Source organism: Fragaria vesca, linkage group LG7 (assembly GCF_000184155.1).
Source record: "Fragaria vesca subsp. vesca linkage group LG7, FraVesHawaii_1.0, whole genome shotgun sequence".
Classification (NCBI taxonomy): domain Eukaryota; kingdom Viridiplantae; phylum Streptophyta; class Magnoliopsida; order Rosales; family Rosaceae; genus Fragaria; species Fragaria vesca.
Genome location: NC_020497.1, coordinates 19,138,735 through 19,162,700, shown reverse-complemented (window position 1 = coordinate 19,162,700; position 23,966 = coordinate 19,138,735). Strand labels below are relative to the sequence as shown.

General features: G+C 38.3%; 3 protein-coding genes across 3 annotated transcripts; 1 reads left to right on the top strand and 2 right to left on the bottom strand.

Moving 5' to 3' along the window:
* Window positions 1-6,440: 6,440 nt before the first annotated feature.
* LOC101308323 lies at window positions 6,441-9,889 on the bottom strand. Its single transcript, XM_004307695.1, has 2 exons — window positions 9,763-9,889; window positions 6,441-9,659 (listed from the first exon to the last, which is right to left on the bottom strand). Exon 2 carries the CDS (start codon window positions 9,516-9,518, stop codon window positions 6,699-6,701), a length of 2,820 nt encoding a protein of 939 aa, XP_004307743.1. The 5' UTR covers window positions 9,519-9,659; window positions 9,763-9,889; the 3' UTR covers window positions 6,441-6,698.
* A 1,240-nt stretch (window positions 9,890-11,129) lies between these two features.
* Window positions 11,130-12,755, bottom strand: LOC101308028 (probable RNA-binding protein EIF1AD-like). Its single transcript, XM_004307694.1, has 4 exons — window positions 12,620-12,755; window positions 12,225-12,300; window positions 12,000-12,126; window positions 11,130-11,465 (listed from the first exon to the last, which is right to left on the bottom strand). The coding sequence occupies exons 1-4, from the start codon at window positions 12,731-12,733 to the stop codon at window positions 11,249-11,251; spliced, it is 534 nt and encodes a 177-aa protein (XP_004307742.1). The 5' UTR covers window positions 12,734-12,755; the 3' UTR covers window positions 11,130-11,248.
* A 263-nt stretch (window positions 12,756-13,018) lies between these two features.
* Window positions 13,019-22,694, top strand: LOC101291479 (E3 ubiquitin-protein ligase SHPRH-like). Its single transcript, XM_004308944.1, has 20 exons — window positions 13,019-13,039; window positions 13,421-14,261; window positions 14,350-14,538; window positions 14,695-14,756; window positions 15,451-15,949; window positions 16,290-16,490; window positions 16,924-17,179; window positions 17,496-17,736; window positions 17,861-18,033; window positions 18,120-18,614; window positions 18,817-18,983; window positions 19,364-19,580; window positions 19,666-19,860; window positions 20,072-20,188; window positions 20,421-20,663; window positions 20,880-21,081; window positions 21,208-21,422; window positions 21,545-21,696; window positions 21,929-22,193; window positions 22,317-22,694. Exons 2-20 carry the CDS (start codon window positions 13,423-13,425, stop codon window positions 22,575-22,577), a joined length of 4,989 nt encoding a protein of 1,662 aa, XP_004308992.1. The 5' UTR covers window positions 13,019-13,039; window positions 13,421-13,422; the 3' UTR covers window positions 22,578-22,694.
* The last annotated feature ends 1,272 nt before the right edge of the window (window positions 22,695-23,966 follow it).

Sequence of the window (23,966 nt, the reverse complement as noted above, 5' to 3'; positions counted from 1 at the left end):
TACATATCACATCCTATTTCACAAGATTTTTGAAAATATAGCTTCCTCCGTATAGTTTGTTCACAAAAATATACACTTGCATATAACCTACTAAACAAATTATACCACATTAGTAGGCACGTTGTGATTCTACTGGCTAAATTTCATAAAATTAAAATTTAACCATCTGATATGATCAGCGTACTTAAATACGGCAAAAGAAAAAAATTCACCTTTTTCGATAACGTTTGTCTCTTGATCGACGCGGTCAACCTTAAACTAACGTCACTTATTACACAAAAACGCTCTTACCTACCCCTACATGACCTAGTTTGGTTGATTCTTCCACACAAAAAACTCTCACATTGATGAATTGTAACCACCCATGTAAAAATTTAGAGACGTTCACCTCCCAACGATAGGGCTCTCCATAAGGAAGCATAGCGTAACTAGGGTTGACCGCTTCTATCGGGGACCAAACGTTACCGGAAATATGTGATTTTTCAACCATAGTTGTATTTCACCATACATATCACATCCTATTTCACATGATTTTTTAAAATATTGCTTCCTCTGTGTAGTTAGTTCACAAAAATGTACACTTGCATATAACCTACTAAACAAGTTATACCACATTAGTAGCCACGTTGTGGTTCCAATGGCTAAATTTTACCAAATTAAAATTTAACCGTCTGATATGATCAGCGTACTTAAATACGGCTAAGGAAAAAAATTCATCTATTTTTGATAACGTTTGGCTCTCGATCGACGTGGTCAACCTTAAATCAATGTCACTTATTACACGAAAACGCGTTTACCTACCCCTACATGACCTAGTTTGGTTGATTCTTCCACACACAAAACTCTCACATTGATGATATGTAACCACCCATGTAAAAATTTAGCAACGTTCACCTTCGGATGATAGGGGTCTCCATAGGGAAGTATAAGCGTAAATAGGGTTGGCCGCTTCAATCGAGCCCCGAACGTTACCGAATCCAGTTGAATTTTTTACCATGGTCATGTTTCATTATAACGGTCATATTGGACGGTCAATTTTTCATTTTGTGATTTTAATCATTAGAATCACAACGTGCCTATTAATGAGGTATAACGTGTTTAGTGGATTTTATGCAAGTAAACAACATTGTGAACCAACTTTATACAGGAAGCGAAATTTGCAGAACTCTTGTGAAATAGGATGTGACCAGTATAGCGAAATACGACTGTGGTTGAAAAATCACGTGTTTCTGGTGAAGTCCGGGTCCCGATAATAGAGGTCAACTCTTTTTACGCTTAATCTACCTTATAGGAAACCCTATCGTCGGGATGTAAACGTCTCTAAATTTTTACATGGATGGTTATGTCTCATCTATGTGAGAGTTTAGTGTGTGGAAGAATCGACCAAAATAGGTCACGGAGGGGTATGTAGCAACGTTTCCGTGTGATAAATGACGTTGAATTAGGGTTGACCGCTTCGATCGAGCTACGAACGTTGTCGAATCCAGTTGAATTTTTTACATGTACATCATTGTGAACCAACTATACAGAGGAAGCAAAATTTTTGAAAATCTTGTAAAATAAGATGTGATCGGAATAGTAAATATAGCTAGCGTTGAAAAATCACAAATTTTGTTTAGCGTTTGGGTGACATATGTTGTTTATGGATTAGTGATACTACATTAGATTAATCGATACACAAGGAACATCTATTGAGGAAACAACAAAATCAAAATCAAAGGCTTTTTATATCATCAAAATCAAAAGGCTGGAAGTCAATTTGGAGTATGCATTACATGGCTAAACTGTACTACTAACATAAAAGGAACCATCACAGACTAATACTGCTTCTAGGAACGAGAGAGCTTTGCCTTATCCCGTGTTAGCTGTCATTTGCGCAATACTGATTTCATGTCAACCCATGTTGGAGCTGCCTGGAGGGAATGCTTGAGTGATACGGCACTTAAGTGAAGGGAAATATGTTCACCAAATTTTGAGTCAAGGGAATGCTTCTCTTCCATCTTCAACTAGATTTTGGATTCAAGGCATCCAATTTAAACTTTCACAACCTGCATACTCTGAGCTATTGAAGTGATTGAAGAGCTACTTTATCTCCATCTTTGATAGAATCTACATCAAACTATGAGTTAGCAGTAACCATGTAGACTATATGTAAATAGACAAAATCTCACACTAGTGTTTTTCAGTAAAAAGAAATAACTCAGGTGATGCTACAACAAAAATTCCACCTAAGCAAAATAAAAACAACCCAGCAGTTCTGAAACTAAATAATCAGTATTTCATTACGTAATTTCCATGTTAAACTTATTAACTCCAGCAAACAGAAATAAAACTAAATATTGTTTCAGCAAACTACACCTACCAACCAAAACTGAGAATAAAACTCTACAAATTGCAGCAAACTTCAAGAAGCAATTTCAAACAAGTACAGCCAAATGGTACAAGCTACAGACATATAAAAGGTATAAAGTTAGGGAAGAACCAATATTTTTAGTCGACAAAACCACATCTCAATAAGCTCCAGTAACACCTCATAAGACTAAAATCTAAGATACATGTATACAAAATAATTTTCATTTAAGGTAGAACTGGTAGAAATATATTACAAATTATGGCTAGCATATTACAAAATTATTTATACAAAATCATACGCTTTTAAGGTAGAACTATAAAGCAATCACATTCTCAAAATAAAAAAGGCAGTAAAGTGGGGGATCATCCTTCTCATACTATGAGGCTCCACAAATGCCATCAGTGAACCATGAGATAGCTGCACCCACACAATCCACATATGTATTTGAGAACAATAAAGTGTTATGAAGTGAGTGACTCATCTACTCCACTAGTGTTATGAGGTACCATGTATACAACATCAGAGTACAATTTCTATGGATAGTACTTCATGCGGGGGAAAATGACATTAACACTGACAAATGAAACAAAAGGGTAATGGTTGGCTACACAAGTAAATAAAATAGTAGAGCTTGTTTACTTAGGTCCTTGTTAATTTTAGTGCATACCTCCATTTGTCCATTCCAGTACATTTTTGCAGAACTGACCAAACTCAGATTTGCGTAACAAGCTACACAAGTAAATAAAACCATTCAAATGGCTTTTGTAGTTATTAACAGGTATAAAGATAGATCTAGCTACGGAATTGTCAAGCAATTGCCTTGAGATATAGAAGGAAACAATTCCCTGGTCAATTGCTTTGAGTCAATAATCTTCAAACTGATTCTAAGACGACATTAACTAATATTTTCCCTGTCGACTTCTAAACAAAAGAACAACAGAACTCACCAAAACATGTTTAAGAGCGAAGTTCTTACCTGTATACTCTGTACCCAAAGGATGCGAGACGGATCCAATTACAGATAAGAGTACTGGCTTGTATAGCCAGTCTAACTTATCATGCTTCCATTATACATTGAAACAAATTCATGTTTGTAATTCATCCGAGCATCACAATCACAAAACCCAATCCTAATATCACCACCCATTGCTTATGGCATCAAAATCACAATAATCATTCTCAATTAACCATTGAACCCAGGAGTGGAAATCAAAATACTAAAGATATTGAAGGAACCAGAGATATTGAAATCTAACCTTGTGGCCCGGACGTACATGGAACCGCCGATTGTAGTGAAATTATGTAGCCTTCATTGTTTGGAAGAACTTGCCTAAACTTGGAATCATGAAATAGCGATTTTGCCGTATCCAAACACACTCCAAAAGATTAGGGAAAGCAGAAATTGAACAAATAATGCAGCAATTAAGACGATCCCATTGAGATTTTGAGATGAAATAAAAATCCAAAAAGCGAATTGAGCAGAGAATGAACGAACCCAGTTCTCCCTCCGCCAGTCGTGGTCGAGAGCGGCGCGACGGCGATCCTCGCTTGGCGATTTTCTGAAGTCGGATGTGATCAAGATTGAGTCGAGTACGGTCGATGAAATCGGCCAAGGATTGGGCCTCGGATTGCGTTGTTGACAAGCGCGGTAGACGCCCTAGTGCAGTTGCACAGCAGGAGACGACCTGAAGTCTGAAGAGGAGACCTCGAAGCTCTTGGATCGTTGATATGGTTTTCAATTTTGAGTGAGATGGTTGTGTAATTGAGAGATTAAGAGAGGAGAAATTAAGACCAAACAAGACCAGTCGAAGATACCGTTGTTTGGCTTCCACGCGTTCTAAAACGTCCGGGTGCGCTGAATAGGCTCTCCCCAAACAAATCATCTTGACTATACTATTCTCTATCCATCCTATTCCGTTACCTACACCTTACTAAGGTCTGTGAATGGATCAAGCTATCCAATTTCAAGTCCCAGCATGTTTTTAAAAACCATGTCTCAAACGTTTCATATTCCAAAGAACATCAGGGATGAAATCTCGAGTTAAACATGGGAACAACTGGGTAAACAAATTGGTTTAAGATATGGCAACTTGGTTTTCAACCACCAAGTGACTAATCTCCAGCACCTTCAATCATTGTTGCTCGAATCCTATAACCCTTCACACTGCTCGGAGTACCTTTCTGGTTGTGTTCATCTTCAAAAGGTAGATTCAATTGCTCAAATGGAGAAGTTGCCGAAATTGAAGACGTTTGCTTTGAATCAGGAGAAAGAAACCAGCACATCCTAACATATCAAGGAACTCTCCCTAACTGAAAGTGAGGCACTTTTGGGAGTATATTCGTAGTTGATGATATGCAACAACCAAAACAAAAAGGAGGCAATTGCTGCCTTGGGATGTTCAGGCTACACTTATCAACATGTTGAAGGGTGAGACATACCTATGTTGCAGACAACAATGGGGTAAAAGAATGCCAAAGAGAGAAAATAGGGGTGAGACAATGTATCATTTTACAGTCGTACACAAACTCTGGTGATCTCCAACATGCCCAGGACAATGTTGTTTTGATGCAAGCACCTTATCTTTTTTACTTGCTAGCTCTCTGAGGTAAAATTTGCTAGGGTTGTTGAAATTAGATGAGCTCGATCATGTGGAACAATCCTTGTTCTGTGCATATGTTCTTTGAAAACTTAGCTAGAAATAGCTCGCGCCTAAGATTATTGTGCATCCATTACCTCATAATAGGCAGAGCAGAATCTAATCAAGTCGAGCTAAGTTAGTATTAACACACTGCAATACAGTGAACCATATATTGTCAGTCGAGCTATAATGTGAAAAGGAGTCCTATCTTTCTGCATCTCCAACTATGTAAGCAGGACTAAAAGTTTACCACAAGAAATTGAGGATACAATTTTCTTTCTGAGTTGGAGTTTTTTGCTTAAGAGGAAGTCCGGAATAAAGTTGGTAGCATACTAGATAACTCATCCTCACAAGTACCTGTATGAGTTGTATCATAGGCCTCCTGACACACTCAAAACATATCTGTGTAACTAGACCCTCCTTTCATGATTCATTCAAAGTCTGATTTCTTTGAATGTTTTGCTTGGTTAAATGAAATGATTAAAATGCAGAACAAGAACTCAGACTGTGGGGTTAAGGGTTACTATCTTAGATCGACAAGAAGAACCTACACACAGACAAGAGCCTACCACAATCATCGTCAAAAATTATATCAGTAGCACATGCCAGTTAGGTGTTGTTAAACTTTCTCGATGGCATCCAAATCAGATACCAAATTGATAAACAAACTTCATAAGATTAATGAACTTCTGCAGACCCAAGAGAAAAATGGATGACTCTACGCAATACCAACACCAGCGGGAGACACTAGACTCATAGAGAGCATCAATGCCTTCTTAGTTCACTATTTTATGTTACACAAGATTCATAGACATGACATTTTCGTATCAGACAAGGAATACAAGTATAATATACAAGGGGTGGAATCCAATCTTTAGTTTATAGTTTTCAAACATCAATGTCCTTCAACTTGAGCAGTGAGCACACACCAAAATCAAGACCAGAATCACATCAAAACAAAGGATGAGATTTTCTATATCTGTTTGTTTGCAGAAGCTGGATATGGTCCTTTACCTATATATCAACTTATCAAGTAAACAAGTCAAAACCACATGGTCTGAGATAATGTCCTTTTTATGTAACCAGACCAACCAAACCAACCTCACCATATTTGCAAACAACTGTGACTCCAACCTCTTCTTTTCTATGCCCAAAATCAGATGGAGAAATAAATTGGAAAATGAAAGAGGCTCGCTTTGTGGTCCAAGTTACTACACTCAAACGTCGTTATTATCCGACCCCAGTGGAAAATAATAATAACTATACTGCCCAACTATAATCAATTATTCACAGTGCAAACATTTGATCAAAGCTGACAGAGCATGTAAGGGTTACACATATCAACTTCATTGCCTGTAGAAATAACATATCGCAAATGATGAAAGAACACTTTTCTAGAGAGAAAAATATTCAGACACCATTTAACTTCTATTTCAAGTTTCTGAACTGGTTTTAAGTGGAGAAAACACTCCATGAAAATGAACACCAGTAATGACAAAAATACATTACTACCAGATATCACAACAAGAATAAACAAATTCATCTGCTCAGAAGGAAACACTAAAGATATGAGATTGAACAGAGTATGGATCCTTTTACTTACTCATGTGTTCAGCTGCTGGCTTGATCACAGTCACCAGAGGTGGGGAAAATAGAGTGATCAGCGTCAGTTTTCTTCAATGCAGAGACAAAAGCAACCATATACTTTACAAGTGTTCTGTTTCTGAATCCTCTGGTACTGTAGATAACTCATCCCCTTCAACAAATGACAAACTAAGAAACTTGGCAACAAAAGCCCACATCTTATACACATCTTCAAAGTTGGTTAAAAATCCAAGTGAAGCTGTTACCACCTCAACTCTGAAGAATGTATTCTTACCACCTTGGCGACCGTTAGCCATTGGCTTGCACAAAGACGTATCTTCAAGATCTTGTGCTCCACAAGGTTGCTTGGGGCCATCTACAATACGCACATGACTAAGGATACCAACACCAAGAGATATACCATGTTTGTCGGCTAACTTCTGTACCACTTCAGGGTGAATTAGCCCTTTTCCACTGCTCTGTCTCACATTAAAAGCAACAGCTGCACCCCTTTCATATTTGATCTTAGGACCATATATTTGCACAAGTGGCAATCCCGCACCTTCATCAGGACCAGGTAACCGAAGTTGAAGTAACGAGGTAACAAGCCAATTGATAAGGTACCGCAGCCTGAAAGTAGTTTTGTTCAGACCCAACATATTAATATGATCAAGATTCCGACAAGCTATCTCAGGCTCCCTCCTCCCCCACTCCTGATCATCAACATAGTCTCCTTCACTCATAAGTTCGTCATCACCAAGGGTAGCCATAGATGGTTCTCCGGGCTCAAAAATATGGCTTGATATCCCTCTATTGTCTCCCACAGTAAAAGATACCCTGCGACTACTCATGCTTGGATCATGATCACCCTCTTCTAAACCAAAAAGTCTACTGCCAGGAAATCTATTTGTCTCCCTTCTTCCTAGAAGTCTAAAGTCACCTTCTGTCTCTCTCCTTATAGCAGCACTTCCATTTGCTTCTTGGCAAATTTCTGAGGTTGAGGAACTGCCAATGCCACTGTGTTTAAGCCCCGAACTACTGGGCATGGAAACTTCCCTGATTTCAGCTTCTTCTTGAATTTCCCTAACATGGACGGAATCTGAGTACAATCTACTATTTCCTGAGGCAGCAGCATCTGTTTCAGCAAACATCTCTTCTTCAGGAATTGCCTTAACACGGTCCTGCTCGTGTGACATTGATAATACAGCTGCATCAAAAGACAACACAGGATCTTCATGCTGTCTGAGCTTTAACCTTTTATCATCATATAAAGGGCTCTTTGGAATTCTAGATGAAACTTTTGGAGAGGGAAGCTTGCTGTTTTTTTTGCCAGAGAACCATAATGGTGGCAAGGGTGAACCTGTGTTTTGTCTCATTATATTGCCAGAATGATCAGAACCAAATGGGCTCTGACCCAAATCAATCCAGTATGAATTGTCCGAGGACTCATCTTCACTGAAGATTGGACTCTTCATAACTTCCCCAACTGAAATGCTCTCCACTTCCTCAAAAATGGTGCTTGCTCCATCCCTATCTGAGTCCTGATCCATATCTGTCTCAAAACAATCCCTCACCTGATTGGAAGTGAACACACCAGAAAAGGCAGGCATCAGTGAACCCCCATCTACTTCAGGCAACATTTCTTCATCACGGTTGACTGCATCATTCTCATTTCCTGCCAACCTGTCAATACCATCCACAGAATCACTCAGGTACTGTGGAAAAACTGGGAGAATCCTCACCATTCCAGTCCCAGTGCGCCCCCCTTGACTTTGCAGACTCGCCATAACAGATTTCTTGATCAAGAGGCATCCAAATCCAGTTGGGTCAGATCCAAATACCCGGTAGAAAGATGTAATAATGAAATCCGGCCGAAAGAGAGACAGCCCAAGTGAATCCATGTCCTTAGGACCCAGTGAACCAGCGTCAAGTAATACATGCCAATTGTTCTGCTGAGCAAGTGCCATCCACTGGTAAGAGTACTTGGCCCCGGTTACTCTTGACTGAACAGGAAATACAAAAAGCCCCGTAGCAGAATCCTTCTTCCTCCTTTTCTTGTTTGCAATTTGCTTTTTCAGCTCCCTAGAGCAAAGTTTCAAGGTTGGCCATTTAAACCAGGAACTATATACCTTAGCACCTTTCTCTTTAGCACTTTGAGCCATCCAATTCACAGATTGGCTCTCGTGATCAAACATTGTCAACAACTTCTTATTTGTTTGGAAAGGGTAAGATTCAGCCAACAATTTAAAGGCAGACCCTCTGCTAACAGTGAAAACAAGACCATATTCGTTTTCAGGAATGTTCAAGTAATCCATAATCCTAGTCTTGATATCATGTTCAACAGAACCTTTCTCAGCACCACCATAAAGAGCATGGTTACTCAAATTTGCAGTTATCTCAGACAATGTAAATGCAGATGATTCCCAACATGCCAGTGTTTGCAGATACGAAAACAGCCCAAAACCGCAGTAATCAAGACATACCTTGGCAAAAGCCTCTTGCAGGTGACTGTACTCATCAGCTCTCAAATGATCAATCTTCTCTGAAGACTGGAATTTTGGATACATTGTGAGGAACTTGTTGAATGCTTCATTGAGATCAGGAATGGAGTCCTCTGTCGAAAATGTACGATCAGCAGCAAGTGCTGTGGCTCTCAGAAACTCCCTCTGAGCATGGAGCCTAGCAAGAGATCTTGATCTCCCAAAGCTGCTGCCATCTTGATTTGGAGCCTCAGAGGAATCAATGTCCTGCGATTTCGAAAGAGACCCATCTTCTGATGCTTCTTCAAGAGCCTCCCTGAGCTTGTTCTCTTGCAATTGACGAAGAACTGAAGGCTTTCTCTTGGCATCCACTGATAAACCAGAACCGTCTCTCCTTCTGGTCTTCTTCTCCATTAGCAGAGCAGCACAGTGAGATATAGGCTTCCATACTGAAAGATGCATCAAGCCCTTTTCAATCTAAAACCAGTCAGTCTCACCCAGAAAGCCAAAAAAACTGAAACCAGATTTTGAGCTCTAGATACTAAGTGAGAGTGAGTCAAGTTTCAAACTTTGGCTGATGAGGAGAGCCTCTACTTTTATTTCCTAAAGCATTCAAATAACAAAGCCAAAGATTCTTCCATTAATACCCAAAGCTTTAGTGAGATCTATAATGATATGACCAAAGAAAAAAACACAAAGGCCTAACCTTTAATGATTGCTTCACAGGGAAAACCCAGCTTTAGCATCCTCCAATCAAAAGCACCATTATGAAGGATTGGTCATCAATTCAAACACAAACCCTTCTCAGAACCCATCAATTCCACAAAACCCAGATCCTTATATCCACAAAAGATTCAATATCAGGATTTAAAGACACCCCAATAGAAAAAAGACTCAAACTTTAAAACCAGCAACTTGGTTTCTTACTTTCTTAGCATTCTCTAGCAAAACCCCTAAGGCCTAAACCCAGTTTCAGTCAAATCTGTTATAATTTGAAAAGAATGGGCAGGAAACTAGACCCAAAGGAATAAAACAAGGTGGGAACAAAAGCCACAAAGAAGGTCCAACACTAATAAAATGAGAGAATCCTAAACAGCTCCAACAACTCCAACAACCACTCAGACCCTCAGCTAAGACTAGAAACACCAACAGTAGAGTGATATAGCAGTGAAGTGATAAAGAGAAAGGCTTTGCATATTGTAATTGCAACCCACTGATCAGTGCCTCATTTACTACCAGTGTCAATATAGACATGTCTGCATTGAATGCTTGCTGCTTCTCTTACCATCCCAACATTATTACACCTCCCTCTCTTTCTCCTTGTCTGAATTTCCAGTTTTGACCCTTTCACATTGAGAACCCCCCCCACTTGTTTTTTCTTGGTCGTTTGAGAACCCTACCTTGTTTAACCTCACAATCTTGGCATCTTGCTCACTTTTAGGCTTTTAGCAACCTTTTTAATGGAGGCACTAAAACATAACCTGTCCTACTAGAACTATTAATGCTCTCTCTCCACTACCACCAAGAATGTTTGAGAAAAGGTGATGCATGGACTCATAAATGTCTTCTGCTATTATTTGTATTTGCAGTACATACTTTTGAGCTTTGAGTAAATACGTAGCACAGTCAACCAGCAAGTCGAGTACAAGTTTGTTTGAAACCGACTTCTTCATTTGATTTTATCCTGGATATGTCCACACTCCACAGTTAATAATCAGTTGGAGACTTGGAGTCATGCTCATTCTCAATCTCTTAAATGTTAGGCATGGACAGAATCAGATTAAATGCAATCTCTTAGCCTATAGGCAAATACATTGAAAACCAAATGCTAATATAGTGCAGATTCAAAGCATTCAACTATGAGAGTACACAGAATTGTGTGTTAGGCATGGCACCTATGCCAGCTTGTTAGATTAACGTAATCAAGCTAACACTATAAAACCTAATCCAACCAGTACTTGTTTGGCATTCTCTGTCATTACCTTTTAGACTGACATTTACTTGAAGGAAAAGTCTCTCTATATGTGGTGGAGTTCTGCATAAATGTTTAGCTACTACATAAAAGGTGATGCGTGGATAAATGTCATGTGCAATTAGCTATGTTTGTATCTTTAATACATCATCTTAGAATAAATAAATGTCATATGTTCATTCCGTTCCGTTCCACATATTTGTTTATCTACTGCAGTTATTCAAGAATCAGTTCCTGAATCTGTTCCTGAATTCGATTCTTCCTCTGATTGCCATTCAGATGGTCTCATCCTGTTCATGTTGGCTTCTAATGGAGGAAGTCCATCATCATCACTAGAGTCATCCTCATTGTCATTCTCATTCCCTTCTTGCTTGGTGGTAGGTCCCTTCAGACTTCCACATGGTTCTTCTGAAACCGTGGATTTGAAGATTTCAGGCCTACAATTGAATAGCCAAAAAAAAAAAAATGTAAGAACTGAAAGACAGCAACATAGAGCAGGGACATTAATTCAAAGAGGAAAAAGAAGTGCCAGTAGGATGCCAATTCAAATGAATTATACTTCCAAAAGCTACCGTATTCTCTCCCTAATATAATTAGGTGGTAGGCAGGGAAGTTATGTCATCTTACAGAATTAAAGAAGCAAATTTGACCTTTTTTACTGCACTTTCTCTCACCAGGGAAAATTAATAGTACAACCTTGGTCCCTTACTATATAAAGGAAAGTAAAACTGAGTTCCCTACCAGAACACTCAACTTTGATATGCAGCAAAAGAAAGACCAACAAAGTACTTCACATGCAATCATACTATGAAATTTTCATGCTACAAGCTGCAATTTAGACCGCGACATATACCCCAGTCACAATTAGTAACAAATTAATGACAAAAAAATAATAATTTTGGTCACATACTGGCACATGACATGGTTTTCCTGATTTAAAACTCATTTTGAGCAGTAAATAGAACACTCACCATTCTGGTGATTTCCTAAGTGCACGAACTTGTTCGAAAAACAGAACTTGGGAAACAATACATGCCACCTTACCGCCTGATTCAATAACCTTGTCCTTCTCACTTGCATCAACCACAACAAAGCTCCCTGCCCATTGAAAAAAAAAGAGTAACATAAACACATTGCCTTTCTGTGCAGCTTTGCTTCAAATCCTTAAAACTAGTTCAGCTTATTGGGAAACAAACCTTGTTTTATCCACATGCTCTTTGAAAACTTAGCCGGAAACAACGCCAAATATTTCTCTCCTTTTGCATCCATTACCTTCAAAACAAGTATATACAAAATCAAACTCAAGCTAAGCATGTATTAACACATTATCAAATCTCAATTAGCTTCAATTTATCCTCATTCAGTCTACAAAGTGAAGAACAAGCACAATGTCTGAAGAAAGACACTAAATTGGAAACTGGGTTTGCCCTGGTTTTCCAATTTTCACTAAATCCGAATAGGGTTTATCTCAATTTCCCAACAGACTCAACTTTTATCTTTAAAAACCCAATCTTTGAAGAACCCTAACAAACCAAAGCAGCAGTCTTTACAAACCCAGCTGCAGAATTGACAAACTAAACTTCTTGATTACCTCAATGAGATTGGAACCACGTAGAGAAACCACTTGCATTATAGAATGGCCATCGCTGAGGGTCAAGCTCTGCTCCTCCACAGCCCTCTTCAGATTCTTCCTTCCTCCTTTCATTGCTTCTCTCAGATTTGGGGGAAACACTAAAACCCTAAACCTCTCAAATTCTCAGCCTAAAAGGGGTTTAGAAACGACATGTCGCTTTTAATTACAAACGACAATAGTACGGGCTGGGGGAGACGTGATACTGCTAGGCGGTCCACGTGGCGCGGACCTAGACGGTATGTGGGGTCCACCCTTTACTCTTAAGCGGATCCAGGGGTGTTTTAGGGTTTTCACTACGTTTGGGTCGTATATAAATCCAAACATAATCTGTTTTGTTTTTGCTGTTCGGTTCTTGAGTTCGAGCTCTGAAATTCCCAGGTTTCAAATCTCTCTTTGGATTCTCTCTGATTCTTTCAAATACTATAATTCTAGCTTTGAATTCTATGCATTACACGATTGAAACTCAGTTTTTCAACTCCAAAGTTTGGAGCTATCGTCATCTTTGTTCATAAATTCTGTGACTTTATCACAATTGGTATCGTAAAAACTTCTCCTTTGTTTGTTATATGATTGAAAACCGTTTAAACCCAGCTTGTGATTACTAATGTTAGTTAGTGAATGCTAGGGAAATCAATGTTTGTGTTGAAATTGTGGTTTGAGGTTTTTGGATTCTGATGTTTGTAAACAGTGATGATTAAGGTGGGAAGCTTTTGGATTTGTAGTGTTTTACGTTTGTTTGTTTTGGTTTTTGGATCATAGGGATGGGTAGAAGGAAGCAAAACCGGCCTCACCGGTCCGGTGGGATTGTGTTAGAGAGTCAGGGAACTGCTGGCAGGGAAGAATTGGATGAGGGGAGGGTTTTAAATGGGGAAGCTGCGCAAAAGAATGGCTTGGATGAGGTTGAGAGACTGTATTTTGTGGAAGTTGATCCGACTAATTGGGGGTCGGATGAGCACTTTGATATTGCTGAAGTGGTTTTAAAAGATTTGGTTTTCGGAGAAGGGTTCTGCAGTGATGTTCTTAGTGGGGGTTTGGATCGCGGTAGTTACTATTTAAGGTTCCGGTTATCTAATGTGAAGGAGTTTGTTAATCGTATTAAGCTTGGTCACTGGCCATTGTTGTGCTCTGCTGATATATCCTTTGAATTTGTTAAAACATGTTCAAGTGAGGATATGGATATGGATATGGAGAAGGACACGTGCTCAGTGATCTTGTCAGGGAGTTTCGATGGGCCAGATGAAGGTGTTTCTGGTCTGGTTCACTTGGCCAGTTTGAAGTTTATGACACTGAGGCCAGCTCTGTCAATTGGGTTTGTGGATAATACGTCAACCATCACGGTCAGGGTGGAAATACTTAAGAGTGCATTTGATGCTTGTGAGTCACTTTTGGACAATACTAGGCAAGTATGGAAAAAGAGTATGATGAATGTCATGGCTTGGCTACACCCAGAAGTAGTGACTTCGGAGGGTAGGTATGGAGTCGGTAAATCAACAGACATGGAACTTGATTTGCATACTGACACTGGACATACTAATTCAAATCATAGTAAACATCCAAGATTTGATGTTGCTGGGTTCTATGAAGCCATTAAACCCTCAAAGTGAGTATCATCAACTTAGAATATCGCATCCTCTTCTATAACCGACCTTTAACATTGTGTTTATATCTCTTGTGGATCTTGTCTACAGAGCAGATGCCATGCTTCAAGATGTCCTGCCTGATTTGCTTCCTGAACTGAAACCATATCAGCGCCGTGCAGCTTACTGGATGGTACAGAGGGAGAAAAACAACACAGAAAGAAGTCAGTTCTTATCGCCTTTTTGTTTGCCCTTGCAATTTCTCGATAGATGTTCAAAAATGTTCTACAACCCATTCAGGTATGACAGTGAGATGGGTTTTTGAGTGTCATGACAGTAAAACTAAAGAATTTCTTCACGTTGTTGGTTTACCTTTGCAAATTGCAACCAGTTTTTGCACTCCCTTTAGGCCCTTCTTGGCTGCTTACCGTGAAAATTGTTATGTATCTTGTTCAGTGGAAACGTTTCGCTGCACCAAGAGCATTCTTCAACATACGTCTCTGGTGGTATTCTTGCTGGTAATCTCATTGTCCTGCAACTTTTTGTGGGTAGATATAATTTCTTGAAAATGCTGGTTTGGATTTGTTCCAGATTTGAAGATATTAAATACTTCATCATGTCAAAAGAATATTAAATGCTTCTGATAGTGCTAAGTCTCATAACATGAATTATGTGGGATTTACTCGTAATCTGTAAGACTTAAGAGTAATGCCTTGTGAAATTGTATTGGAATCCATTCACTTCTCTTAGTTCCACTCATATGTCAACAGAGCACTTACCTGAGCTTCTATTTTTTTTATATTTTGAAATAGTTTAACCTAATAGCTTCTTGAGTGAGACCTAGGCATGAAACAGATGATTTTGAAATAGTTTAACCTAATAGCTTCTTGAGTGAAACCTAGGCATGAAACAAATGATTGAAGTTTCCAACTCTCCATCAACCAGTTCTACCATGTCTGCCAATACAATTTAGGGATGTCACTATCAACTAGTACCTTTGCTCGTTCAAAATTTATATGTCTGTGTTTCCTTCATTCATTAATGAAAAAGAAAAGACTTTTAACGTATTATCTGAAAAAAAAAACATTATATTGTGTGTTGTAATTGGAAGAAATGGTATTTGAAGGAAATTATTTTTAGGTGTTTAAATGAAGGAAAGACTGGTGCTCCCTAATTACTTTCTACGAAAATGATCTTTCATGATTATGACAGATGAGATGGGCATGGGGAAAACTGTTGAACTTCTCGCTTGCATCTTTGCTCATCAGAAGTCAGCAGATGAAGACCCCATACTTGCTGATGCTGAAATTCAAGATACCGAGGATCTGAAAATAAAGCTTAAAAGATTAAAAAGGGAGCGAGTTGAATGTATATGTGGAGCTGTGAGTGACAATGGCAGATACAGAGGACTATGGGTACAGTGTGACATATGTGATGCATGGCAACATGCCGATTGTGTTGGCTATTCACCTAGTGGAAAGACTATAAAGTCCAACGAGGCTTCTAACGAAAAAGAACATGACAAGAGTTTGGTGGATAAGAAGTATAGTAGAAAGAAGAATACAACCACAATAGATGTGAGAGATGAGGAATATATATGCCAGCTGTGCTCAGAATTGACACAGGCCACTAATTCTCCTGTTGCTACTGGTGCCACTCTTATAATCTGTCCAGCTTCTATATTACCACAGTGGCATTCTGAAATTATGCGGTATGTCTATTTTCTATTTAACTATCCTGCATTTCAAAATTGCAAAAGAATAAAGCTCAGCCAAAAATGGAATGCATTAAGATTGACTTCATAGAAAGTTGTTTTTTTCTTTTACCGGAAGTATAATATGATAGTAGAATATTGAAGTAAATTGTTTTGAATCTGTGTATTGTGGAAGTAAATAAAGCAATAAGGTGTTTTCGCATGTTGGCCAACCTAAGCACATGATAGTATATCTTTGAACTCAGTATAGCTTGAACAAACTATTAAGAATTTGCAGAAGTATTAGGCCTGGACCATGTGTTTTCAAGAAAATGCTAACTTTTTTGTATTATCCTAGACATACATGTTCGGGTTCTCTAAAGACTTGTGTCTATGAAGGTGTAAGAGAGGTGTCTTTTACAGACACATCTGTAATTGATATCAGTGAACTCATTAGTGCTGATATTGTATTGACGACATATGATGTGCTTAAAGCGGACCTGTCACATGACTCTGATAGGCATGAAGGTGATCGGCGCTTAATGAGATTCCAAAAGAGGTATCATCAACAACTTATGACATTCATGATTTCTGCTTTCTTTGGTCAATGTTGGCTACATTAATATGCAATGATTGTAATGGATTTAGATTTTTGCATAACTGCTTGTAAGGATTAGACCTAGCATAGATCTTTCTCCTTACATCACGTTGAGTTATGTGTGTGCACCCATCTTTGTTGTTCAGATGATCTTTTCAGCTTTGGCTACTTCACAAGACGATAATTTATCCATAATTTAATTTTGGGCCCCCTAATTTTTAAAAGCTGAGTTATCAAGTCTACATATGTTTTCTTGGTTTGGTTTTTCATCCCTTCATTTTTCTTACTGTTACATCCTTCAGTGCTTTGCTCTGGTACAGCACTTGCTAAGTTTAGTTGCAAATTTCTCTTGGACCTCTATTTGTCACGGTATTGACCACCCATCTTGTTGCAGATACCCTGTTGTTCCAACTATCCTTACCAGAATATTCTGGTGGAGAATTTGTTTGGATGAGGCTCAGATGGTGGAGAGTAATGTTGGTCCTGCAACAGAAATGGCTATGCGCCTGTATGCAAAGCATCGTTGGTGCATAACGGGGACTCCTATACAACGTAAACTTGATGACTTATATGGACTTCTACGGTTTCTTAAAGCATACCCATTCGATGCTTCTCGGTGGTGGATTGAAGTTATACGAGATCCATATGAGGTATAGATTGATACATTTGCTTCTGTTATAAATCTCCAAATGTTATTTGAAGCTGGAGGCTGCTTGCCCATGTCAAAAGAGATGCAAGATAACTAGTCTCTCTTTCTTATATATATATATATATATATAGAACAAATATCATAAGTGTACTTACTATTTAATGTTACATAGATCAATTTTTTATTTGGGTTGATTAATCGAGTAAAATACTTTATATTGCCTACGTTTTCATCCGGTTGTTTTACTGAGTTCATGTTAGTTCAACTTCAAAGTTTGATTATGTCACACAACTGATTTTTTTTCCTTGTCTCTTCAGAGGAGAGATGCAGGAGCTATGGAATTTACACATAAATTCTTTAAAGAAATCATGTGGCGATCTTCAAAAGTGCATGTTGCAGATGAGTTGCAGCTTCCACCTCAGGAAGAATGTCTCTCTTGGCTCACTCTATCTCCAGTTGAAGAGCATTTTTACCAGAGGCAACATGAAACTTGTGTTAGTTATGCCCGAGAAGTTATTCAAAGTTTGAAAGATGATATTATGAAGAGAAAAGTCAAAGGTTGTTAATGTTTGTTTTGAAACTTTAGTTAAGAGTCATTCTGACAGAATAAAATTGATACCATAATTTACCAGTAGGAGAAACAATGTTAAGGTCTCACAAACGGTCATGCTTATTCTCCCAGGATGCTCAGCAGTTAAATCATCAGATTATTTCATCACACATGCAGAGGCAGGAAAGCTGCTGAACACACTTCTGAAGCTTCGCCAAGCCAGCTGTCACCCTCAAGTAGGAAGCTCAGGCCTGCGTTTGCGTTCTCTCCAACAGTCTCCCATGACTATGGAGGAAATTTTAATGGTGCGTTTATTATGATCAGTCTGTTATTATGATATTTGAAAGTTGCTGCATATGTGCTTTCTGCTTCTAAGGATCTTTTTCTGCAGGTTCTTGTTAGTAAAACAAAGATAGAAGGAGAGGAAGCTCTCAGAAGGTTAGTTGTTGCTCTTAATGGCCTTGCTGGGATAGCTGTAATTGAGCAAAATTTTACTCAAGCTGTATCACTGTATAAGGAATCGTTGACTTTAGCTGAAGAGCACGCCGAGGATTTCCGCCTGGATCCTTTGTTGAGTATTCACATTCATCATAATCTTGCTGAAATACTTCCATTAGCAACAAGCAGTTTCCCTTCAAAAGCAGAACATATGGGCCCCTGTCATGAACATATAGCGAAGAGGCAAAAACTGACTGGGGGAGATAACTCATCAGAGAATGACTTTTCTAGCGCCCAAGAATATGATAATGTTTCCCATACATCATGTAGTTCCTTCACTGACGTATCTTTGAGAATAGTCTGTGACAATCTTAAACAAAAGTATTTATCTGCATTTAATTCAAAGTTATGCATGACTCAGCAAGAGTTTAAGAAGTCTTACACCCAGGTATATTTCTTCTCTGTTTCAGATTGCGCTTTAGGAATCCTGTATATAGATTTACGCATCTTATTAGAAACACCAAAACACATATTTCTAGCATTGTTGGGCATGCTGTGCTAAATAACCAATTGTAGTCCGTAAAACTTCTGTATTACCTTTTGTGAGCAGTAAACAGCCAAAACTAAATATGAATTCCTGTTTTGTGAAGGTTTGTAGCACAATTAGTGAGGTAAAAGATGTCAGCACAGTCTGGTGGTTAGAAGCCCTTCTTCATGCTGAAAAGAATCATGACATTTGTAGTCTGTTGATCAGAAAGATTGAAGAGGCGCTCATAGGAAATCTCAACAGTTCAAATTCATCTAGAATTCCATCTCGGTGAGTATGCATTGTTTTTCTGCATCCCTTCTAGTGCAGACTGCAGAGAATAGAGTATGCTCGTAGTTTCTGTACCTTAGACCAATAAAATGTCTCACCTAAAGATCACGGTGGTCCTAGTTTTCTTCGCAGGCATTAACCTCTTTCTGCCTTATTTTAAAGTGATTATAGTGAATCCTCATACAGAAGGTTGGAGCTAAGGATTTTAAGGTTACATGGACAGTAGTATCTCAAATTAATTAGAAATTGTTCAGAACTTCAGATAAGTTACATGTTATGGTATTTTTGAACAAAATTTATGATTTAGGAGTTTATAGGACTATAGTATGTTGGGATGTGTACATTTTTCCTCACGACTAATTATAGTCTCTCTGATGTAGTTTACGAAGCATAAGCGCTATAAAGTATCACATGCAGATCGGTTTGGACCAACTAGAAGAATCTAGGAAAATGTTACTTGATCGACTTTTAGAAATTGATCAGACAATGGAGAAGCCAAAAGAGGAGGATATCCAGCGTGTGAGATACTGTCGAAATTGCAAAGCTCACGATGGTGGTCCCTTGTGTGTTCTTTGTGAAGTAGATGAATTATTTCAGGTTTGTACTTTGGTAGCCTTGTCGGTATCCAAGAGATGACTTGAATGTGTTGTATGGTCGTTAACATGTCTGATTTATCCACCAGGGTTATGAAGCAAGGCTCTTTCGTCTTGAGAAAGTATCCGGAGGTGTTGCTACCTCTGCTGAAGAGGCTGTGGATTTGCAGAAGAAAAACTCTGCTCTTAATCGTTTCTATCAAAATTTGTCACAGCCAATTAAGGATTCAGCATCACCCAAATATATTCAAGAATCAAAGAAGAGAGATGTTGGAAAAGTTGTGGTCAGCTCTCTCTCTCTCTCTCTCTCTCTCTCTCTCTCTCTCTCTCTCCCATTATGATATGTTTGATACAGAATCCAGGATCACTAATTTTTATTTTTTTTACTGTTCCCTCCAAGGTTCAAAACTTCAGTATCTAATTTTAGTTTGATAGTATATTTTTGAGCTTGCCGATGATTCTGTATAACTTCCTACTTGTAATATTTGTTGATAGGTTTCAAAATCCCCATCTGAATTAGAGGTTGTTCTTGGAGTCATAAAAAACCATTGCAAGGCCCATTTAGGAAAGGAAGGGATATCAGAAGCTACCAAGCACCTACAAATTCTTGAGGTAGGTCGTGAACTGCTGACTAGAAATATCTTTTCAGTCGCGATTATTAGACTTCAGGTCTGAAACTGAGCAGTTCTGTAGAAATGATAGAAGGAAGAGCATTTAAATGAATCATCTAATTTAATTTGTTTATATCTGTTTTGATTTTTGTTTTTAAAGTTTTCAGCTAAAGTGGCAAATCAAGAATCCATTTTGTTACAATCTCATTTTTTTTCTTTATTACTTGGTTAAGGGCATGCGCAAGGAGTATGGCCATGCAAGATCCTTGGCAATAGCTCAAGCTCAGATTCTGCAAGCTTATGATGAAATTAATATGGCAACTACAAGGTTGCGTCTCAGGGAAGATGAGAATGATAAATCTCTTGATGCATTAAGTGAAGATGAATTACCTTCAGCTAACGTTTTGAACACCAGTGAAAAGTTTGCATCCTTGAGCTTGTTGTCGTGTATAAAAGGGAAACTTCGTTATTTGAAGGTACAAAATCCATCTTTAACCATTCACAATTATATTTATATTTCTTGGGCGTCTACTCAAGTCAAATTCAGACCCAAGGCAGCATCAAGGGTGGTAGTATTTGTGTCTATTAATTGGTTCCTCTGATGAAGAAAGTAGTATTTGCCCATAATGTATTCTGCGTTGTGGATCTTAATTTTTTTTTTTTTCTTCAAATTTTATTTATATTGTTCCCAGGGTTTGGAAGCTAAACAAAAAATGCCATTGAGAAGTCCAAATCATTCCTCGGTAACTGAAGAGGAAGCCACCGTGTCAACTTCTACACAACAGAGAAATGAATGCGTACCTACAGGTGATAAAGAAACTTGCCCAGTATGTCAAGAACAGTTAACCATTCGAAAGATGGTTTTCCCGTGTGGACATCTTACTTGCTGTAAATGTAAGTGCTCATCTCTGGATGTTAATATATTGTTCCCCTCTTATTCTTATTTGTTTAGAATAATTCCTGCCCGCTACTGTGTTATGTCTTCTGAAATTTCCAAATTTGAAAATTTCCTCCTGCTAGGTTTATTTGTAATTACTGAGAGACTACTCAATGGGAAAAGGGTTCAAGATAAGTGGGTAAAATGCCCAACATGTCGCCAGCATACTGATGTTGCAAATATTGCTTTTGCTGATGATGGACAAAGTGAACCTTGTGGTTCTGGTAGGCTTCAGGCAATCCAAAGTCGTGAAGAGTGTGAAAAATCTATTATAGTTCAAGGTTCATATGGAACAAAGGTATGCTTCGTATCGTGCTATGTAGCATGTGCCGGACATTCCCTTGCCATGTTTTTGGTATAATTTTTTGTCAGTGACTTTAAACTATTATCTTGCTCAATGTCTGGTGGGCTACTGTGAAGATTGAAGCAGTTACAAGAAGAATTATGTGGATAAAGTCTACAGATCCAGAGGCTAAAGTTCTTGTTTTTTCAAGCTGGAATGATGTCCTTGACGTGTTGGAGCATGCCTTCATTGCTAATGGCATTACCTTTATAAGGATGAAAGGAGGAAGGTGAGACGATCTATAGAACAACTAGTTGAATTATTTTTGTATGACTTTGATTGGGTCAAACAAACACTTAGAATAGATTCCAGACTATAGCAGCACTTTGTGTTTCAAATTTTGTTCCTATGGTTCAGCATGAAGGAAGGAAAAACTATATCAAAAATGATTTAACTTAGGTATGAATTTTTGGTGTTATTGAAGCTTAACTTCATTTACATCTCTGGCTTTGTAACTTCAGGAAATCACAAGTTGCCATTAGTGAATTCAAAGGAGAAAAGAGAAGCTTAACAGGATATCACAAGTTGCATGGCCGAAACCCAGAAGGAAGATCTATTCAAGTATTGCTGCTCTTAATTCAGCACGGAGCGAATGGCCTCAATCTGTTGGAAGCGAAGCATGTTATTCTCATAGAGCCGCTTCTTAATCCAGCAGTAGAAGCACAAGCTATCAGCAGGGTACACCGAATTGGACAGACAAATAAGACCCTTGCTCATCGTTTTATAGTATGTGCAATCTCATCTCTGCATCTTGGATATTTAATCTCACAATTTTTGATGACTTTAAAATTCACATTCTCTAGTAGCACACTTCTGTAACGTCTCTTATTGTTTTTGTGGGACAATCAGGTTAAAGGCACAGTTGAAGAGAGCATATACAAGCTCAACAAAAGCAGGAATAGCACTACCTTCATTAGCGGTAACACAAAGAACCAAGATCAGCCCTTATTGACACTAAAAGACATTGAAGCCTTATTTTCAATAGTGCCATCATTACCCATACCAGAGACTGATGAAAAGCCAACTGAAAGTGAAAGCTTAAGACATTTGCCACCTTCTGTGGCTGCTGCCATTGCTGCTGAGAAGCGGCTCAATTCGAGTTCTTCATGACAAGTGCCTGCACCAAATTATGGTGATTCTTTCCTTACTACTTACTTTGAAATAGATGCATGTATATAACTATATGTAGTATGTCAGTTTTGGCTGCAATCTTCATCAAACAAGAAAAATGACTTCTTTGTAGGCTAGATACTGCAGTCAGAAATCTGTTCTGAATTACCTGGTGTACATTCGTTCTTTACTATTCAACATACGATAGCACATACATAAAGCGAAGGGTAAATGCACATTGTCATAGTTTTTATATGTCGACCATCGCAAGAGTAGGCTACATATCACATAACCGTCCAAGTTAGTTCATTTGCGTCACATGAATGCAAAAACCTTGTGCAGTTTACCACCATCCACGATACCAATGAACCCTCACCTACTATGCAAATCACTTTGCATCAATTTGTGGATGCCACCCGCACTCAGTCAGGAATTGAGAACACACACTGTCGTCAAGCTCAATACAACAAAGAGTGCATGACCATAAGAGATCAGCTGTGGAATGTTTAAGGTATTGATAAGAACAGGCCAAACAGGAGTTTACATGAGTTTGCTGAATCTCCAATTCTCCACTGTAGCCCTCTGGTAGTACAAGATCAATAGTGAGTGTACCAGGACAAGGGACTTAGAACTAAAAGCTGTAGATATTATAAATGTGATGCTACCAACAATAAAAACTGAAGTATCAAAACCATGAAAAAGACATTATATCCAACAAGTAAACAATTCTGTATTCCATATTTCTATAGAGCATAGAGATCCCTACCTTATTGACTTGTTATATAAACTCCAACTTCTTTTAATTTCCTACAAAGTTTATAACATCAATGCAGCTTCTATACATTGTGTTGCAGCTACAACAAGGTCCGTGAGCTGTGACTTAGTTGATTAAAGTGTTTAACTGACAATTTTAAGGTCATGAGTTCAAACCTCACGGACATATATACGGTGTGTGAGTTCTTAATTAAATTTTTTTTTAAAAAAAATGTATCTTTGAGACCCATTAAAACGAGTTAATATGATTTTTGTGCATATTTAATTTGCAAGTTTGACCTTTAATTTACAAGTTTGACTTATATTTTTCCTAAACAAAAATATGTAGTGACCGGCAACCCTAAATACTTTTCCTTAGCAACAAAGACTAGGACAAGTAACAATGGTTTGAGTCAATGGCTTACCAAATAGTTCATCATTTTAGATGCACGAAATTTACGGAATGTCTTTGTGGTAAAATGTGTGCCAAAAGGTTTTCCAAGTTTTGTAAATACTTAATTTACTCTTGTGATTACTTTACCGATTGCTATTTCACTGTTATTTCGTGTGCTTGTTACCGTAAATTTATGTGAATCTGATTTTCAAACTCTTTCTACAGGCATTAGGTTGTGAATT